This window comes from Aricia agestis, chromosome 3 (assembly GCF_905147365.1).
Source record: "Aricia agestis chromosome 3, ilAriAges1.1, whole genome shotgun sequence".
In the NCBI taxonomy this organism is placed as follows: Eukaryota; Metazoa; Arthropoda; class Insecta; order Lepidoptera; family Lycaenidae; genus Aricia; species Aricia agestis.
Genome location: NC_056408.1, coordinates 11,482,655 through 11,504,947, shown reverse-complemented (window position 1 = coordinate 11,504,947; position 22,293 = coordinate 11,482,655). Strand labels below are relative to the sequence as shown.

The 22,293-nt window shown below is 35.9% G+C and overlaps 2 protein-coding genes across 2 annotated transcripts in view; both read right to left on the bottom strand.

Annotated features, from left to right (window-relative positions):
• Positions 1–846: 846 nt before the first annotated feature.
• Positions 847–13,375, bottom strand: LOC121740487 (trypsin-7-like). Its single transcript, XM_042133186.1, has 7 exons — positions 13,294–13,375; positions 12,682–12,793; positions 8,910–9,072; positions 5,053–5,258; positions 2,681–2,886; positions 1,695–1,755; positions 847–1,049 (listed from the first exon to the last, which is right to left on the bottom strand). Exons 1-7 carry the CDS (start codon positions 13,348–13,350, stop codon positions 928–930), a joined length of 927 nt encoding a protein of 308 aa, XP_041989120.1. The 5' UTR covers positions 13,351–13,375; the 3' UTR covers positions 847–927.
• A 6,045-nt stretch (positions 13,376–19,420) lies between these two features.
• The window catches only part of LOC121740484 (trypsin-1-like), a 34,646-nt gene continuing 31,773 nt past the window's right edge, over positions 19,421–22,293 (bottom strand). The window contains exons 6-8 of the mRNA XM_042133182.1: positions 22,026–22,186; positions 20,038–20,128; positions 19,421–19,574 (exon numbers count right to left, since the gene is read on the bottom strand). Coding sequence (XP_041989116.1) covers positions 19,453–19,574; positions 20,038–20,128; positions 22,026–22,186 — 374 coding nt within the window. The 3' untranslated portion in view covers positions 19,421–19,452. The remainder of the gene's footprint in view (positions 19,575–20,037; positions 20,129–22,025; positions 22,187–22,293) is intronic.

Sequence of the window (22,293 nt, the reverse complement as noted above, 5' to 3'; positions counted from 1 at the left end):
CCATCTTCTAATCGGAATATAGAATTCAGCACAGGTTAAATAAAACTCGTAATTAGAATATGTAATATTTTATTCTTAGATACTTCATATCAAACGGAATATCTTAAAATAGTCACTTATTTTATATTATGGCAATAAAAGTTGTACCTTTTGTCACATAGTATTTAGACAAATTTATATAAAAAATTATATACTTATTGATTTTAAAAACAATATACATTAAACCAACGTTTTTTTGTAACATTTTAAAAAATGATCATAACTATACTCATAATAGTAAAATATAGTATATACACAGTGAGTAGGTAACAAAATATTTTTATATATTAAGATAATATAGGATATTTCAATAATAATTAAAGTTGTTGTTACGTTCAAAGATAAAAGCAAGGCGGTAAAATTCATTTCATAATATAGGAAAAAGGCGACAAAAAATATAAATAGTTACAAAAAATCTAATTTCGTAAAATTGTTTCATAAATAATTATGAGATCTTGATCAAAATTTGTTATTCACAATTTTTCACATTATAATTGTAGGTAGTTAAGTTCTCATTAAATTCTATAGGATAAACATTAAATCAGTACAAGAACAATAATTATACCTACTATAAATAAGTAATTTTTGTAATTGACTTCCAAAAAGGAGGCAGTAACTCAATTCGACCGTATAATATAATATTATGTAATTTTTTTTTAAATAATAGTAATATCTAATTGAGATTACGTATAAGTGTACGTCATTTACAAGTTTTAGGGGCAATTCTCATGCGTCGAATGTCGTTCGATCATAGAGTGTCTAACAATGGTAATCGGACATAGTAATTGGACAAATGTAATCGGACACATTCGCGCTATGTAAGGCGCGATAGAGACGACATTCGAGACTTGAGAATCAGGCCCCTGAATTTTGCTTCGTTGCTAATGCTTATTCAGTACAGTAGCAGGCATCTTTCGTGTTTTCCCTAATCCAGTTCAAATATCTGGTCACTCTAGTATAGACCCCGGGGTAACCAATCCGAGCGCAGCCGTTGCCCCAGGAAACGACACCTGAAATTATTTTATTATTCAAGTAAGTTTAAGCTTTTTTAAGTTTCAAAGCCTGAGCCTATTTGATAAAAATAATGTTATATTATTCGTTGTTATGAAACTTGTCCCAGAAATCTATCCGTAAATAAGTATCGGACAATTATTTATGAAAAGTAACCTACGAATTACGATGCAATACTTTCGACGTGCGTTGCTATTTTAATTCAACAAACAATAACTATGTATTGCAATTTAAATTTCAAAGGCGTCATAAAATAAATTGCAAATATATTGTTTTTCGGCTCCCACACAAAACTGCGAATTCGTATCGCATCGCACAAATCTACAACAAAACTCAAACTAAAAATGACATTGCGATACGATGCGATGCGAATTCACAGTTTAGTGTGGGAGCCTTTATTCTTAATACATTAAAATGAACTGTTTCAAGCAATCTTTATAAAAAGATAGACGGAATTAAGCTACGTTATATTATGCACCAATTGGTATAAGAATCTTTTATGTTTCTTTCAAACTCTTTAGAACTGATTAAACGAGAACTTTCTATTCAAACTAATTACATAATAGGGTATGTAATATATTCAACACATATTACGACCAGCAAATGACATAGACACCGTATATAAATAAATGAATATTTATTACCTATTAACTCATAGCGTTTGTCTTGCTTTCTCTCGGTAATAAGAGGACCACCACTGTCGCCCTGAAAGCAATAGAAAGTTACATACATTTTATAATCTTATGAAGCTTGTTTTGGAGATCCTTTTATTAGCAAAAGTTTCCTTCCAGCTCATGAAAAGCCCAGAAAACAATCATTGTTAATAATAAATAAATTTCTTTATTACTTCACTTTTTTATGATATAAGGGGGCAACCGAGCAAACGTGTAACCTGATGGAAAGCAAAATAGGGTAATAGGGAGGGTAGGGAAGGGAATAGGGTAGGGGATTGGGCCTCTGGTAAACTCACTCAATCGGCGAAACAGCGCTAGCGCTGTTTCACGCCGGTTTTCTGTGAGAACGTGGTATTTCTCCGGTCGAGCCGGCCCATTCGTGCCGAAGCATGGCTCTCCCACTTAGGGCACTTTTTCAGGAAGTGGTGAAACAACCACTTCCTGAAAAAGTACCGAATAGGCTATTCACAACTTATTTGACAGATTCTCCATACTCCATCTGTCAAGTTAAGTGATGGATAGCTTATCGGGAAGTGATGAAACAGGCCCTTAGGGCCTGTTTTACAACTTACTGATAAGTGCCGAATAAGCTGTCAACAAGTTATCTGGCAGATACAGTTTAGAGTATCTGTCAGATAAGTTGTGGATAGCCTTTTCCGGCACTTATCAGTAAGAGGTGAAACAGGCCCTTGAGAGACTTCAGAAATCGGAGCTTTTCAAACGCATCGCTCCATAAAGTTTGCCAAACATTGCTCTGTCCACACAATTCTTATAAATCTGTACCAATTATAATTGGTAATTAATAATTATTAATTTTGCGTTAATCAATATTATCATCCTAAACAAATTGCTCCAACAACGACCTTGTTTAAGCAAACGAATAATGCCAAAGTGTACGTTACCGTTCTCGTTCTGAATAATTCATTAATGGCATTCAAGAATAACTGTATCATTACCTGACACGAATCTTTCTGTCCAGTTTTCGGGTAGCCTGCACAGAGCATGTTGTCGGTTATCATGGCGGACGTGTATTTCGTGTTCCTACACTCTTTGTTACTGAGCACTGGCACCTCCACTTCCTGTAAGGTGCAGGAGACTTTGCCTTCTTCGGTCAGAGTGCCCCAACCTGCAGCTATCCCTTTCACTCCCACGTAGAGGTCAGCTGTGGATGATTAGAAAATTGCGATGTAATATTTTTTGTAATTTCTTCGCGTCTAAACCTGCCTGCCTAGCATACGCCATGTTTTCTCGATGTTTGATGGTTTGTCTCTTCATCTCTATTGATAGATCTACGCGAAAAAAACATTTTTTTTTCGCGTAGATCTATCATCGAAATAACACATTTTTATAGAGTTTTGTCGAGATAATGTCGAGATTTTGACATTATGAGACGAGTATTTTTTAATTATCTCGTTGGCGTATGCTAGGCACGCAGAACTTTTTTTAATTTTTTATAGAGAGTCTTTGAGTCCGGCCCCCGGGAGAGAACATAGCACATAGGATACTTTTTATCCGGGAAAAATGGTCTAGCTTATTATAAGAAGGGAGAGAATAAAAATGAATAAAGACACACAAGAAAAATAAATAAGAAAACATTTTTTATAAGAGAGAAAAGAGGCTACTTTAGTGTTTGGGTCGTAATATGCAAAAGACGTTGCATATTTTAGGAAAACAGTGAATCATCATTCGATATCCAATAAGTTTTTTGACCTTTTTGTTATTATTTATAGAGTGAGTCACTGTAAAATCGTTTACGTCAATATCGTGACTAAAATTTCTACAGCGCACTAGAAAATATTTTAAAAATAAGAATTGCACCTGAGTCGCCAAATCTCTAAGCAATCGTATCAATCTGAGACGTAACTACCTACTAGTTCCTATTCTCTATCCTATTCTCTATGGTATATCTGCGCATTAAGTCTGAAGAAGATTAAGGGCCTGTTTCACCACTTCCTGATAAAGTGCCCGATAGGCTATCCTCAACTTATTTGACAGGTTCTCCATACTTTTTCTGTCAAGTTAAGTTGTGGATAGACTATCCGGCACTTATCAGCGGGGCTAAAATTGTCACATTTAGCAATTCCTCTCAATAAATTCAGCAAATGAATTCAAACTGACGAATTTCAAATTAGTACGAATTAGTAGACATGAATTGCAAGCAGAGTGTCACTTTTGCGATAAAAAAATAATAATCATATTATAATTCATAATATGATTCTCTAAAGCAACCATTTTAGCCTCGCAGGAAGCGGTGAAACAGGCCCTAAGTTTAGAATCTTTTGAATAAATATAGAGCAAATCCAATCAGTAAATAAGATAAGCTTTGTCCACACTGTGCCTTTGTTTGTTCATCGAGGGCATGCCCTATAGCGCAGTCAACATCGCACGTGAGGCATGCCCGCGACGCTATGACACTTTTCTTTCCAACGCGGGTGGATTTTCACGCATTCAATTATTGAATATGCCAAACGAAAGTTGAATAAAAAGATGATGACGAAAATATAAGATGAAATTGCATAGTGTGGACATAGCATAGGTTTTAAAGTAAACAAAAAAACCGGCGTGAAACAGCGCTTGCGCTGTGTTTCGCCGAGTGAGTAAGTTTACCGGAGGCACAATCCCCTACCCTATTCCCTTCCCTACCCTCATCTATTCCCTTCCCTTCCCATCCCTACCCTCCTCTATTACCTTATTCCCTCTTAAAAGGCCGGCAACGCACCTGCAGCTCTTCTGATGCTGCGAGTGTCCATGGGCGACGGAAGTTGCTTTCCATCAGGTGACCCGTTTGCTCGTTTGCCCCCTTATTTCATTTAAAAAAGTAAACTTTTAATCTCTAGCACGAAATTCAAGCAAATGGTACAGGGTCCGTAGGAATCACATAAAATCTCCGAGGTAATAATTATATTAATTCTGAACAAACTGTACTGCCCCCTAGACAAGTGGCAAAACGCTAACGCTAACGCTAGTGCTAACGCTACAAAATGTATGCGATCTGACATAAGTCATCGCTTCGCTAGCGAATACTAATGTCAAATCCATTCATTTTGTAGCGTTAGCGCTAGCATTAGCGCTAGCGTTAGCGTTTTGCCACTTGTCTAGGGGGCAGCTCTACATTTTCCAAACAAGTGTTAAAAAACCAAATATATTATATCGATTCATCGGCAGATGGCGGATTTACTTATTTGGTTTGCTGTTCATTAAGCCAGTGATCTGTTGCTGGATTTTTCACGTAGATGCACCTTATACTACTTCTACTTCGATTTATTTTTTTATATAAGGAAGTAAATCTATAATCTAGTGCATGGTCAACTAAATAAAATTCCCTTACCATCGTTAGTAGGCAAGCAAATGGGCTTGATGGCGACTGACATGGTCACTCTCTCATTAAGACGCAGCAGGGCGATGTCGTTATCGAAGTTGGACATAGTGAAGTTGTGTGTGATGACCCTTATCACGAATCTGGTCTCCGGGCGCACCGTCGCGTTGCATCGGTTTAGTTCCCCAAACGTCACCTTTATCATGAACCACATGAACCTGGAAAATATAAGATATAACCTGTAATTACCAAATTATAGTTTCCTTATTCTATCGCGTGAAACACACAGATATTCGGAGAGGATTATCCTTAGAAACGAGATAGATCTTGGACTCTAATAAAATTGAGAAGTTGGGGTAAGATGGTCTCGATTACAATCTTAATCGACCTAGTGCCAATTTCACCGTCCCAATTCAAATTATATATATTCAAATATCATGAAACTGGGACTAATCATTTAAAAATTAACCCGACTATAAAATAACAAAGCTTCCTTCCACATATGGTGTCTATTGGTCGTTAGCCGTAACATTCTGTAAAGTGTAAGGAGTGGTTGTTGAAGCAAGTTTGTATTAGTATAGCGCGAAAGTGACAAAATATTTTCGGTGTTGAATGTAATGGTACTTAGCGCTTTCACTTGTGCATTTTAAAACAAGTCATTTAGGCGTCTTCCTTATTTGACCATGGGACTAAGCCATGGCAAGTTTTTCCGACATGAACTACAGTTCATGCTTTTGTTAGTAATAATAAAAACAAAGTGTTGTTTTAACTTTTAAGTATATAATAATAATATGTATGTTAGTCTGTAAGGTATTTGTATTATGAGCCTAGATGCCTGAAATAAATGGTAAAATAAAAAAATAAAAATCTTTACAATCTTACAAGGTTCTAAAGAAGTCTCAACAAAAACATTGGTTTTGGTAATTCTAACTTCTAATGAATATATTGACGTGATTAAAATATCAAGTCATCCTATGACTGACAAGATTGGTCCTTAAGGAACATAAGAAGGAGCGCACGAGTGCACTGTCACTTGCACCCTGATCTTATAAAGACGAGGATTTAATTTAACATTACCAAAATGTAGGTAAATGCGTCATAGGATCTTGATTTTTGTAAAACCGTTATCAGACTTGTTCTAAATCCAGCCTTAATATAAAGATCACTTAACAAATAAATGATATCAAAACACACGGACATCAAATATGGACGTTTACCCAGGATATTGAACTTTTGTTTTAGGCGAGCTGGGGCCGGTTTGCGGGTTAACGCACTGGACGATCAGAATTCACGAAATTTGACAAAGCTCCTTCGTTTGTTATCCTTTATCGAACTCGTTTTAATGATTGACGACACTAAAACCGCGTGCATATCGAAAAAGCATTAAATTCGCCCTTAATGTCCTCCGATTTGCATAAGTAATTTCAAGAAAACGTGACGTATATTTTCGTTTGGGAAAACATGATTTCATTTTTAGAGACGCAGATTCTAAGAATACTGTCATCATCGTTAACCCATATAGAAGTTATCGAATGAATAAAAATTATATTAGCCTTAATTATCCTGTTAGATATCTGACAAACGTAATAAATTAGCCTGGTTTTAAATAAATACAACACTTATAGAAGAACCAAAGCCCGAACAATCTAAATTGTAATGCCTATTGTCTTATATATCTAATATAAATAATTTAATTAAATTGGCTGACTAAACCAAAATTTCGTTGGCGTTGTTGTTTTAGTATTCGAACATGCGTACATTTTAATCTTAATTTGTTAGAACTTAATATGTAGATAATAATTTTATTTCTGATTAAAACGACATAATATAACATTTTAAACTTTCGCGTTGCATTATAATTAAACTTTTTAATCGGGACTTAACGCGACTTATTTAAGTAGTAATGCTACTGCGAGTACAATACGTCGCGTTAAGTCCCGATTAAAAAGTTTAGTTATAACGACATAATAATTCATTATATTCAGATAAATGATAATATACATTTTTTCTCCGCAACGCCCTTTTCTAAAGCAATTTGCTTCTTTCTTTCAAAGGTTGCCTGGAAGAAATTGCTATGTAGTAATAAGGCCGCCTTTGTGTGCTCTCGCCATTTTATGTCTTTTTATTTTATGTATATTGTTATTGTAACTGTGATTGTGGACAATAAAGTATTCATTCATTCATTCACAAATTTAATCAATTTAAGAGCGCGAAAATGTTCTTAACAATTTTATATGAAATTTAAAAAAGTAGGTAACTTTAATATCATGCAACTAGCCTACAACTTTAAAATTTAATGATCCATTAAATATTGCAAGAACAATTATTAGCGTTGCGTACTTTTTTACTATCTCAGCCGATATTATGTTATTTTGTGAAAGACTGTAACACAATTTTGCCAGACGCGGAAACTTTAGTTACGGTATAAACTCAAACATAACCTACCACAACGACATAGAGTATCTAGTGGCGTTAATTGGTTGGTCTGACTATTATGGAGAAATACATTATATTTTAGTATGTTCATGGATTAGGTTATTGGATGATAGATTTAAAATATTGAATTATAATATAATAAGACTATTAGGTGAATACCTATATCAAGGATAAAAATGCCGTTGGTGAATCGCCTAGTTCTTACTTGATTGTTTATAATATAATATGTGATATGGGTTACACCATAACTTCAATCTTCTTTTTATTATAGAAAGGGAAGACAATTGAGCCTTGAACAAATCTGAATAATATGTAAGTGCATACATATTTTGTCGAGACTTTTGTCTGCCGTTTTGTAGAATCGCGGTACCAGAATCGCTTGCAAGACCCACTTGCATAATATTATATGTAGGTTAAACTTAACTTTAGGTTAAAATATGTCATGTTACCTTTTTCAGAATTAAAAAGATCGAGAGCGTTATTTAACACAGGGTTAGGCTCACCGCATACACACGTTTTACGTATTCGATTTCCAAATACGGAATATCAATTTGGGATTCCGTGAGACTAGCGCACACGTTCGTTTTTCTACGCATACGCGCCGGCTTGCACAGGAAACGTACTTGCCTCTATTACCTACTACGTATTCATCCTGTTCAGAAAAAGCAAACGTGTGCGTCAGTTATTGTATTTTCTGCTGATTTCATGCATTTTGATTTCGGAATATAGAAAACGGATTCGGAAATCGAATACGAAAAACGTGTATGCATCCATCCTTAAGGCTATCCCTAAAGTGTCGATTTTTATACTTGAAAATAAGCCCTGAATAGTTTCATTTTCTAAAATTAGATACTACATTATATTTCAGAGAATTCAATCTGAGCAAAAACACGATATCTTAAAAATTTTTCAATAGAAAAAAATCACAAAGATGCATCTAATTTTCACGAATTTTTCATTTACTGCCATAACCGTGCATTGAACTAAGTTAATATTTTAACGCATTGTGTAAAATTCTATCATTGAGAGATCGACCTAGCGGATTTTTAAAACGTTGTATATTTATCGAGTTATTGAGAAAAAGCTAATTTGGCGATGAATCCGCGTCGTTCATTTTCACCTGGCATATGAAAGACGGGCGTGAGTGTGAAGAGAGAAGGACGATGTTTGATTTTTGGGGTTAGTCGCCATCTTAAGGGCGCATTTTCATTAGTCGTTAACTCGTACGGTATACAGCATACGGGGAGGCTATAACAACTAATGACGCATTTTCATTGGTCGTGGCAAGCCTTTCAGAAATCTCCCGCACCCCGCATGCGGGCCCTATCGACCAGTAAAAATGCGCCTTAACTATGGAACCGCGCGTGTGAGGGATACCTTCCCCTTATCTTAAGTAAGTACATATATGTTATTATAACCAAAAACTACTTTACCCTTTAACACAATGTGCGGCGGATAACACGTATCTGTCGTTAATGAGCATGCCACCGCAGTAGAACCGCTTGAAGTAGATCAGCTTGACCATCCACGGCAGCTCGTCCACGCCCGCCTCCCCTCCCCCCACTATCCGGGATACCTCGTTCCGCTCCCCGCACTCTGGAATCGTGGGAAAACACCCTTTAGTTATTACTTATTAGTCACTTATTAGTTATTACCTCCACCTTATGGGTGGACTATGTTGGTGGTTATTCTCGGCCTAGTGTGTTTAGACACTAAGTCCTAAGTATCTTTTCATTCACGTGTGTTAGTAGGTACGGTTAGTGGATTCACTAAACGGTGACATAATATAGAGAGAAGAAGAGAAGGTCGTTAGGTTATGTTGTCCTTCGTGCTACGCACCGCGTTTTACTACTAAGCTATGTCCTGGTCTACGTCTATGACATACTGCAGAGCCATGGTAATTGTAACTGTCGTGACCACCACAAGTCACAACCCCACCGATATTACCTTATCGACTATCAGGATCCTATCCTCTCATCAATATAATCCAAAAAGCAATTGCGAATACCTGAAATTGTTGATACTTAGTTGACATTTAACATTTTCCTAGTAATAATACACCCATCTAACTTGAAATAAAACCATATTTATCACCTTGTACTATAATATTTTAATACGAGTTTCATAATTTGCTTAGCTACAAGATAATCGTTTATTTTTATATTTCTAGTCCTTTCTAGATTATTTTTGATTGGCATAATAATATTTTTATGACTCGAATCGTGTGCTTCTTTTGTTACGAAGCTAGAGGTTAATGTTACTCTACATTAACATACCGAACGCCAAGTAAACTACAACCTGCAACCGCCAAGTCGCTGATTATCTCGATTCTCGATTCGGTTCGCTGTGAAGGTCCTTAAACTATAATGTTATGTGAAATCAAACATCTACATAAAAGCGGTCCCCCGAAATACCTTGACAACAATTAAGGGCTAAAATATATTTTACTTTACACAAGTGAATTATTTGAACTTAACACCTTCGCTGAGGATCAGGCCTAAATCGGCCCGCCACGGAATTTCAGCTGGTGTGGACGAAGAAAACTATGTCTTCTCACTCGGTGCGGAACGATTGTCTCAGGTGTTTGTAAAGCTACGACAGAAACAAATATATATTTGAGATTGTGTTCAAAATTATAGGTGTGCCCTATAAAAATATAATGGTAGGTAATTATGGGCCTACCACGCACTGACGGTGTCAAAAATCAATTCGGTGCGGCAGTGGGCCTATTGCGGCCCGCCGTCCAAGCAGGCGGATGGCGACCCGATACCACACCGAGCGTCCGCCTCGCCAGTTAGTGTTGTGCAATCTATCGTAACTGACGTACGTCGCGTTTTTTAACCGACTTCAAAAAAAGAGGTTATCAATTCAACATGAATGAATGCATTATTTCCAGAACTGCCCAGTTTTGGTATGTTTAAGTCTATATCATCATCTGAACAAATGTGTCAAGTTTCTAAAGTGTATGTATGTATGTTTTTATGTTTGTGTTCGCATAATATCTCCGGAACTACTATTTAACTACAAAATACAGCAAGTTTCATAAAAATCGGTTCAGTAGTGTTTAAGATAGTAAATTTTGATTCTCAATTACGTGCAATTTTGAAGTCGGTTTTATTTTTTAAATACAATTATTCATTGCATAAAATTATCAACGCACGATAGCAGGAAACAAAAGATAATGTCTTAGAGATGAGCGTTAAACGGCGAAAGGTGCTATGAGAAACTGCGGGAAGCCATGAGGAGCGTCGAACAAAAAAGCAATTAAAAACAAAATTAAATCATACTGCATGTGCAAACAAAATATTTGTGCTTTGTGTAGAGACAGGCATTTAAATATATAAATTTAAAAAAATCTTTTCGATATCCCCTTATTTTTGTCTTGCCCATCACTACTAAAATTACTTTCTAGTGCGGTTCAGGTCGATATCGGCCCGCCACTTTCCATGGTTTATTTCTCATTTCCTGTTTGGCAGATCCCGGGGCGAATCAAATCTAAAGAAGTTGGGTTCAAGGTTATTCCAACAGTTCAAAAACTGTACACCTACATTATGTTTTCGCAAAGTAATAGTAATTTAATTTCACCCTGTGTTGGTGGGTCGAGAAAGGCCTACTACGCACTAGCGGAAAAACTATTGGGGGCACACTTTGGCCCGCCGCCACCAGACGAAGGTTTAAGATTTTACTTGCCGCATTAAAGGTGTTAAAAGCAGTAAATATTATTTCATTACTTTTTAAAGTTATTTTTTTAATTTCTTAATTGAATTTTAATATTTCATGTTTTTTAAACTTGTGTTAGTCATAGTGCAGAATAATTTCTATCAACAGATTTATATTCTCATGATTACTATTGATGAGGCCGTTAATATTAACGCTCATATGAGCCCAAACATGAAACCTCTACTTTGGGTTCAAACAAAGCTCGTCTCCTATAGAATCCAGGTAATGCTGCAATAAAATATTTACTGTTTATGTACTTCCTACTGGTTGTCGCAATTTAAATGAGCCAAACACGAAACCTCTGCTCTGAGTTGGCGAGGAGTTGGATATCCTATTGATTACCAGATAATGCTGCAGCACCAGGTCAACTTTCCATTAATATTTGTATACGTATATTGTATATTCACAAATTTCACGAACTAGAATCTATACTAATATTATAAAGTGGAAGAGTTTGTTTGTTTGAACGCGTTAATCTCAGGAACTACAGCTGATCCGATTTGAAAAATTCTTTCAGCGTTACATAGCCCATTTATCAAAAAAGGCTAAAGGCTATATTTTATCACGCTAAGATTTACAGAAGCGGAGAATTAGAGAAAAATGTGGAAAAAACGGGGGAAATTATTTGAAAGCTTACTTACCTCACGAACTACTGGACCAATTTTTCTGTTATTTGGCATAGATAAGAAATAGACCACGTGAAAGATTATAGGCTATTTTTTTTGAACTAATTTGTCAGTGAAATATCTTATTTACGCGGGCGAAGCCGCGCGGAACGTCTAGTGAAATATAAAACCCATCAAACGACTACAAGTTGCTAACGGCCTTTCATGAACCAGATAATACCAGATTTTCCAGCACTGAGCAGGTTGATGATATAAGCTAGATAAGGAATACCTAAGAACACTCTCGATCATGTCAGCTTTCAAACAAAAAAAACTAGATCAAAATCGGTCCACCCGTTTGGATGCTATGATACATACGGTCAGTCAGATAGACAGACCCACAGACAGAGAGACACGTTAAACTTATAACACCCCTCTTTTTTGTCGAGGGTTAAAAAGAATTTAAATTCCACCAAAAAAATATAAGATCACATGTCGAGCCAAGCTTCTGAATCTACATGGCTGAACTCTACGGACCCTAACTTAAACAAATTCTACATATCAGTAAATATTGGCTTGGCTGTTTCGTTACTAACTTCAGATCTGAAACTAAATATTGGCATCGCCTCCGCAACGGTAACAAAACGGCGAAGCTATACATATTTACTGGTATGTAGAATTTGTTTAAGTTAAGGTCCGAAGAGTTAAGCCATGTAGATTCAGAAGCTTAGCTCTACATGAGATCTCATATTACCTTTTTCACAGGGTAAACCTTATGTGGTCGTCGAGGCAACATTTTACAAGAAATGATTTTGGTGGGATGTAATTTTCTCTGCCTCTGTTATGTTTAGTATAAAAATGAATATCAAATGTAACTTACTGCATGAACAGGTTGACCGCAGGTTACTCTCAAGCAGGGGAGGACGGTTGCCCCACACGCCCCCCAAAAAGTTTTTACTGGTTAAACCTCGATTTTCACGAACGTCTTCATCCTGAAAGTAAATTCTTGTAACATCATATTATTAACAAAGCGCCTAGCTATATTAAAAACAGCCTCTGTAATATAATAATCAAAGGGCCTTTCTTCACTGTTGTCTGTCATGATGAATGTCCATGATTGGATACATGGACGATGTTGATGTTGAACGAAGATGGATAAAATTATCGTCGTACTACAAGTTCGTAATAGCTTATGGTGGCCTATCCTGCAAAATATGATAGAGCAACATATTTCACTCAGTAGGACGAAAAAGAATATTGTAAAAGTATTCCCAATTATAATTATTTTATTGAAAGTAAGTCCTTTTCCAAAGTGTTTAACCCTAGGATTTTTGGTCAATATCTATTATTTCAATAAGTAGGTCATAGGGACGATAGGCTCTGAACTACAAGATACTATGTAATTATATTGTATGTATTGTATGAAGACGTATTATTGTTTATTTACCAATTTTAGCCCACATAATTGCATACTTGAAATGATTTAACAAACCTCTGTTGTAACAGAAATCAACGCCACGAAAATTAAAAAACCAAAACACTTCCACATCTTGCTGCTTCAAACTAGTGCAAAATAAAAAATAAACAATTCCAAATTAAAAATTCGAACGTTAGGCGCACTACAGGCGCCAGAAGTCGCGCGCGCTGGCAAGCCGACATACACTGAGACAGTTCGCATATTCACACATTCACCGAAACGTGATTTGAGTACCAATATAGGATACCCCACTAATAGCTGTATTATTAATACATTAGCTTTGTTTGATTATAAAAAGACAATAGAGATGTTAGTAAACATAAGTCTTTAAAATAATAGAGCAACGCGAAAAGCGTTTGAATCCTTAGTAAACTATTATTATAGAGCCAATGACATATTTTTCAATAGGGGTTTATATCCATTTTAATGTATCAGAAATGGGATCACTAGTACTTTAGGAACTGACAGGTTTTATTGACAACTTTTGTCCCTAACCTGGTAGCCTACAGCTTAGGCGTCAACGTGCTAAGTACTGAGCCCTAGAGGTCGTTGCTAATAATTCTCCAAGAATTTATTTTACCTTGTCAATATTCCGATGAGGTTTATATCTTTAATTTTCTTGGCTCGCATTGTGTTTTCACTTTTCCTTATAAACAACAAGCCTTTTGGCACATGGCTCCGAACTCTATGTACGTAATGTACACTTTCCCAATCTGACAAAGTACACGATACCTAGAATGACTCGACTACATTATTTCTCTCCTTTTCATCTCTATCAAATAGGAGTTTACTTCTTTAAAAAAATATATTATTAAAAAAATTATATGAAATGAAAAAGTAGAAAGTAATAAGCAAATGTTCGCTGCATTCAGTAATAATTAATTATACTTACTTAATTCGGTAATTAATAACAAATTTTAACGATAATGTTAAAGAAAGTGAAAGCGGAACTTTTGGTCAATTCGACGAACTCAATGATGAAAAACTCAAAGCAGATATGTTACTACCGCGCGCGTTGTGAAGATTCAAATACGGCCCAATTGGGCCGTCTGTTATTTAGTCTGCATTGAGCGCAGTCACGAACGTGCCGCGTCTTGTCTTACCTAAATAAATTGAAAATGACGTCGTGCGTGTATCGAAAATTTACCAATTATGACTCGAAAGTAAACAAAACACTTGGAATCTCTTACCACATGTCTTGATTGCAATAAATACCTCGATTATTTACATTTTCAATTATTTTTTGGATCAATCTGGAAAAAATCGAATTTTCGTCATAGCTCAGGCGAAGAACGAGACAGCGATACGATTCGACGTTTAAAAATATAACTGTCTCTTTTATGTAAATGGTTTTTCGTATCTTTTGTTTCACTTATCTGTCAAATTTGTCAATGTTTGCAATTTTGAATTTGAAAATTGTTCGGAAGAGATTTAAGCCGGAAAATAGTATGGACGTAACAGATCTGTATAAGTACAATATCATTGGACGAACTCCTTTTATTTCACACCTTACAATAATAAAAAATATTCCTGCTTGAAATATCTTAGATATAATATTATGAGGTTTAAATTTGGTAAACTCCTTTAACGGTTGACTACATTGAAAAGCCTACATTATGGCCCTCCATTTTAGTACCTGCAACTATCCTGGTTGGTAGGTACTCATACCCACATAGGAGTAGCAAAGTACAGGTCAGGAACGCAGATGAAGATTGAAGAAGTCTTTCCTGAAGGAAAGGAAGGAAGGAAAGCTAGGGATGAATCCCCAAACATCCCGTCTAAATTCGAAATGGCTTATTTTAGGTTATTATATTCCTCCATCCACCTTCAAACAGGTTACCCTTGCTAATTAAATAAGTATTATATTTACACAAAGTATTGTCTTTGTCTGATAAGTAAAAAACAATACTTACGTTAAAAGTCGTTGATTTTTAGCTATAGGTATAGTTTTTTTTCTTCAATATTTCCAACTTACGATTTTAACATCTGCGCATAAAAGGATAACAATATTTTGTCGCACAAAACAGAAACCAAAGTGTAGTTTCGTTCATAAATTATTCATAGCGATACTTTCACGTTCACTCCGAACAAATTACAAATAGCTGTTTATTTTTTTTAGCAATAAAATTATTAAAGTATGTCAAAACGCAAAATACAGAGGCTCTCACTGTGTATGCAGACATATCAATAATAATATTTTTTTATAAAATAAGGGGGCAAACGAGCAAACGGGTCACCTGATGGAAAGCAACTTCCGTCGCCCATGGACACTCGCAACATCAGAAGAGCTGCAGGTGCGTGGCCGGCCTTTAAAAAGGAAATACACTCGACTCTTCTTGCAAGTACGTCGTATTTCTCCGGAAAAACTGCTGGTGACAGTTCGTTCCAGAGTTTTACAGTGCGTGGCAGAAAATTACTCAAAAACGCACGGTGGAATGCTGCCACTCATCAAGGTGATGAGGAAGTCATATTTTTCGCGTGGAACGATGGCGAAAAGTTGCAGGAGGTACGATGCCGAATAATTCATCAGAGCACTCTCCGGGATGCAACCGATAGAGGATGCAGAGTGAAGCCACATCTCGGTGCAATTTCAAGGGTTTGAAACACTATGGCAGTCAACAATCCGAGCGGCCCTTCGTTATATACGATCCAGAGGGTGCAGTTGGTTTTTTTTATTTATATTTGTATCTTGTATTGTGTTGTATACATACACTGTGCACCTCACGTAATAAAAATACAGGTTGCAAAAATTGTAGACCTTAATACTTAATAATATTACCTACTCCTATTTACTTGGGTAGAAAAATGAAATATTTTATACATAACTTGATTGATACTTTCACAACCGAAAAAATGGCGTAGAATATATCTTAAATCTTTAATTGAGCACTTCTTGTAATATATTATATAATTGGAATCTCGGAATCGGCTCCAACGATTTTCATGAAATTTAGTAAGTATATAGGGTTTCGAGGGCGATAAATCGATCTACCTTGGAATCATTTTTAGAAAATGTCATTTTATTCGTGTTTTATTGAATACCGAGCAAAGCTTGGTCAAATAGCTAGTAGGTACTTAAGTCAATGCATAAACTGGCTACGACTATAGAATCAGTGCAGCACTACAACGAAATTCTACCTGTGTTCAGGGTACGCTACCATATGTGCAATGTGTGCAATGCACACGGGCGCCATCCTCTAGGGGCGCCAAATCGCCATCTTTAGAGGCGCCAAAACCAAGGACCCAAAAAATTTGCCAAAAGGGGCGCCAAAATCCTTTTTTTGCACACACAAGCGCCTGTAGCCCTTACGGGGACCCTGCCTGTGTTTTATCGTTTATAGAATAACTATAATAATTGTAAAACATCGTATTCGATGATCGTATCTTTTATTAATCCCTCGATCGCGGACTCTTGGAAATCTATTGTTATTCTATTGTTATCGCGGTCGAATTCGACCGCTTGATAGATGATAAGTCAATTATTACTACTACATCGGTACCTGCTGTGAGTCTATTCACGTTAAGATTGAAATACGATCACATCACATCAATAACAAAATATGTGACACAAATAACATAATAATTTTGTAATATTTAGATATTATAGCCGTTTCTACGCTACTACTTGATCTCTCTACAAGGAACTCTCTACAAGGAACACGCACACACCCTAAAGTATTATCACTTATTTTTGTTACACCTGTATATTAGCTTAAAATTGATTCCTACTGATTACTCTGTTTAAATGAAATTTTTAGGTATACCTAGTCCCTAGGCTTGAAGTTCGTGGCAGGAGTGGCAAGAATATTCGTGTAGCAATCTATGAATCATAACAAAAGATTCCATTTTCAAAGGCGCTATTATTAATGGTATTATATGATATTCGGAAGAAAAACACTAACGAAACGATTCAAAAGTAGAATTTATTAATTATTAATATGAATTTAACAATAAATAAACAAAAAACACACAAAATAATGCTTTAGTTATAAGTGAACCGACAAATATTAACACTAAATTTAACTTTACAAAATATTTCCTACGTAACCAAAACGTAACATTTTAAATACTTAATTAATTCAATAAATAAATAAATATTCATCAAAGCTACGTGTAGGTACAAGAATATAACCAACAATACTAAAAACAAGATCCTTAAACTTAACGTACCTAGGCAAATACAGACTTGCCGAACAAAACAAGTTTTCCAATTTTCAAAGTACTTAAAGATATTTTTTTAAATTATTTTTACGCTATAGATACAGTTGCCAACTGCACAACGCACATCCAATGTAAATATCACATAAGGTTCTATTACTATGCAACTATACACTAGATAAAAAAGAATATTTTAATTTGATTTTTTTAAACGTGAACAGGATCACAGCAATAGCCTAAGAGCGATTTTATAAATCCTACAATTAAGTTAACAAACTTATTAATGCATATTAACTTATTATTAATAATTATAAGGTAAACGGACTCCATTTCCTTAATAAAATCTATTTGTAAAGGCAGTCAATTAGCCATTAAACATGTTTAGAAAATACTTAATAGTTAACAGGTATTTTCTGTAAAAAATCTTCATAAAGTAGGTACCTATTTTGAAGACATAGAGTGATCATAATATTATTATATCTACAAGCTGATTGACTACTCTTAACTTATTATAAATTAATAACGATTTATGATAATAATATAAAATTTACTTAATATATTAACAAGTAATTCTATTAATATTAAAATAATTATTTACAAATACATTATTGAACACTTGGGTAGCTGCTTCAAGTGACTTAACATCTATTGGTAATCTGCACCACCGGCCTTTAATATAAATCTAATATTAGTAATTATTTTACATATTAAGTTATTAAAATTAATATGTAAAATAATTACTAATAATTATGCAACGAATTAAAAATAATTGATTATTATTTCTCGAATATATTTAAAATAATTTAGAATATTAATTAAATATAATAATTACGAAAGTAAAGCAAATTTAACCCAGTTTCTGAGGTTCATAAACCAGTCAAAAAACCTAAAAAACCAAATCAGCTATCCTTATTTATCTACAAATTGGATGGAAGACTTTGTGACATGCGTAGGGTGTACAATAAAAAATCATACTACAACGTAATACCTAACTATTTAGTATAATATGTGCTACAACCCCCTACACTGTGGGGCCCCCTACACTGGGGGGAATAATAGAAGTTATATCTAACAAAAAACTTACTCTACTAAAAAGTACTTGCTGTAAGTAAAAAAAGAAAGCAAATAGTATTATTTATAGAAATATGTTTAAATAATTGAGAATTGGGAGTCGGGAGATCAAAATATACCCACTTATTCCTTTTTTAGGGAATATATAGAAGGTATGCCATTAGACAATATTACGTATTTGAGGAGTGATTCCAAAGACGTCATTTTAATATTATGAGTATGGTGGTCAAGAAAAATTGCACACATGACGTAGGTCCGTCAACTATGAATCAACTTCTCTGATAGTACAGTGCTCCCAAAGTGACAATGCGCATAGAAATTTTCGTAATTTTTCGGCAACGATCGTATTTGCCGAGCGTCGGAAGACGTCGCTGCAAGTGCTGTTTTAAACTTAACTTTAAGAAAAACAGCGCTTTGCAGCAACGCCTAGAGGCCTTAGAGGCGCCTAACGTTGTTAGGACGTTACCATGGTAACGCCGCGATGGCTTCCCGGTGAGTTATAGCACTTAGGGCTGGTTTACACGTATTAAGTAGATAAGTAGTAACTAAATTTTAACTTAATTTGAAGTGCCTGCCGGAAATGTGTCAAGTGACAAAATAGTCAAAATTCTAATTTCCTTGTTTAGTACTTAACTAAATTTTAACTTACTACTTGCTACTAAATTTTGTGTTTACATGCAATAAATAACTTAAAATTTAGTTAAATACTTATCTACTTAATACGTGTAAACCAGCCATTAATGACGGACCGGCGACAGCGGACAGCCACCGGCTATATATTTACTTCTATTTTCTTTGAACAAGGTGCAAAATGCAAGTGCATTGTTTGAGGCTTTTACGTTTCATAGATTCGGGTGTTTTCATGATTACGACAATAAGCGAAGATTTGCATGCGCATTATTAATTTGGGAGTATTGTATTTAAAGTATAAACCAATAGCGAAATTCAGTTGGCGCACAAGCAGGAGTCTCGCAAGTTGGCGTTGATCCAGGGGAGGTAGCGGGTGATGCGCGTGTACACGCCGGGGTAGCCCGGCCGACCGCAGCCCACACCCCATGATACTATGCCTGAAATTTGATATTAAAAATTGAAAAAATAAGTAATATGTTACTCCTCTGCAGTATGTTACTCCAGCCTAGTGATTGTTGAGTTGCTTTTATCGAAAATCAAAATCGTAAATATACAATACCTAATAATTGATCCTACAATCATTCGATTCATTTCCGATCGATAGGACAAGTCAATGATATTCTATGTTACTAACGTAACTAGATTGGAAGTTTACGGTAGCAACGCGTTGCCACTTCGAAGATGCCTGCAGGCATATCTCACATACATAATGACATAACGAATATATGACTTGACATTGTCTTTTGAACAAAAAAGTGGTTACGCATTTCTGAGAATCTTTTGTAAGACATTGCTACTCTAGTATTTTAGAAACTCATTGGGACAAGTATTCACCATTAATAATTGTGCCAGTAGTGTTGATGATTAGTATTATGTACCTTTCTTTATTTAGTTTCTTACCTACAATCTGATATCTATCTCCCTGCTGTATGAGCAGCGGCCCACCACTGTCACCTTGGCAGGAGTCTGTCGACGCTCGACCCGCACAAAGCTGGAACAAAATACAATTTATATAATGAACAATCCACAGATATTACAAGCGAATTATAACGCAATATAGCATATGGCATAGTACAATATAAACTTGAATCTCGCATCATCATTGAGAATTTACAAAAGTTGTCCCGATTAGAGATAGCGCCCTCAAAGACAAGAAGACGAGAAACAGGACAGAAGGGCACGCCTGACCGAGCCTACCACGAGAGATTAAGCCTTAGGTCTTGTATACAAATCGTACCATATCGTTGTTGATCCCTGACTATCGTACGATGGGACACTGTATAAGGAACAGGATCGGTACCTACCTGACATACAGCCCATACGCCTTCCATACAGAATATTTAAACTTAAATCCATACTTAGTATTAATATTATAAATGCGAAAGTGTGTCTGCCTGTCCGTCTGTTACATCTTTACGCCCAAACCGCTGAACCATATTTTAGCTGAAATTTGGCATGAAGAGATTTTGAGTCCCGTGAAAGGACATAAGATATTGTTCCGGTACATGGTATACGGACACGTGGTGCGCAAGTACATACTCGAACCTTCTGGAAAGGTCTAATGTTTGTTTACGTGTTACCCTTTATTTGTTAGCGTGTTTGAATTTAGACCTTATGACTGAGTCCATAAGGTCTAAATTAAATTCAACTTACTGCACTTATCGCAAGGACGGCAGTTTTATTGTAGTACATTCCCGAGCCTCCTAGAAATTTCCCACGGTTGTTTACTTGTTTACGTGAATCGGGAAATTTCTGGAATTCGTCTCGCCATATAAAAAGAGCCGCAGGCAGGCCCGGCAAGTTAGTTTGTTTTGAGCTTTCATCAAGGCGATTTCGGAGCGACAACAAGTGATCAATAGTGAGTGAACCAGTGAAACCTGCGACTTGGCTACGACCTAGGACAGTGATAGTGCTTAGTGATTGGACCTAGTGATTAGTGTTTGGACTTAGTGCTAAGTGTTGTGACCTAGTGTTTAGTGCAGTGTTAATAAAGTCTTCAAGAGAGTCACCAGGTCTTTCTCTCCAAATCCTCGAACCCTAGCACGTAACAATATTTTATATACTGGAAAAATGTGCGGTTCCCCGCGATAAACTAATTTTTGCGCAACGGACTTGCGGGCGTCATCTAGTCTCGTATACAAGATCTAGTATAGTACGCCCGGTATTTCATTCCACGACACTGTGTTAGGGACAGGATGGGCACTCGCACCTCCTGCACTAGCCTTCCTTCCTTGGACATCAAAACCCTATTCTCCGCTCATCCAACAACTCACTCTTGCTTTTCCCTCCCATAATACCACTGACTCAGCTGTTCTTATACCATATCTGCGATACGGTTATGGAACGCTCTTCCCGAAACCATCCAAAGATCACAAGATCACCAACAATTAATATTTTAAAAAAACGAGTAAAAGAGTTTTATCTAAAACTTTCATGTTGAGTAGCATTCTACTCCTTTAATTTTTTATTATATTTACGTAAAGTTTATGTAGTTTATTATATATTTTTAATATAAATATTATAATATATTAAAGTAAGACGTATGTAGTATTTTTAGCCATAAGTATTAGATTGTTTTGTTTTAAGTATATTAATTTAAGGTCGTCTGTAAGAAACCGCTTTCAGCGGTAAGACCGCCTGTTTGTACAGGATTATACCTATATTATTTTAAATTGTAATTTAGTTTATAATTTTTGTACATATAAAGCATTTTCTATCTATCTATCTATCTAGCGCTGGTCTCTCCACAAGGCACATAAGATTGAACCTCAAATCTTGTGTTGAAGGTGATCCACGAAGTCCGGTACTTCCGTCTGATGTGCAATATGCATTCCCAGCCCATCACAGGAAATTAAATCTTATTTCTTTTATACAACCTAATACCGTACCATGTTGTTGGTGATCCGCGACGCGCGATACTTCATGCCGCGACACTGAGTCAGGGACAGGATGGGCACTCGCACCTCCTGCACCACCGCCGGCAGCTGCCCGCCCTCGGAGGTCCGGCCCCAGCCCACCACGATACCCTCCTTGCCAGCTGGTTCTATACCTGGAATATGAAAAATGTTCGGTTTACATTTTTACGTACTTATATCAGTCTTTTCATAAAAATATATTTTGTGGGAAACCATTCAGAATACGTTACAAAATCGGTAT

Excerpts from the sequence above, each read along its gene's own strand:
- LOC121740487 (XM_042133186.1), bottom strand. The coding sequence starts at position 13,350 with ATGTGGAAGTGTTTTGGTTTTTTAATTTTCGTGGCGTTGATTTCTGTT. Across the intron at positions 12,794-13,293 it reads TGATTTCTGTTACAACAGAG|GATGAAGACGTTCGTGAAAA; the intron begins GTTTGTTAAATC and ends ATTTACTTTCAG. Across the intron at positions 2,887-5,052 it reads TTGCTTGCCTACTAACGATG|CTGACCTCTACGTGGGAGTG; the intron begins GTAAGGGAATTT and ends AATCATCCACAG.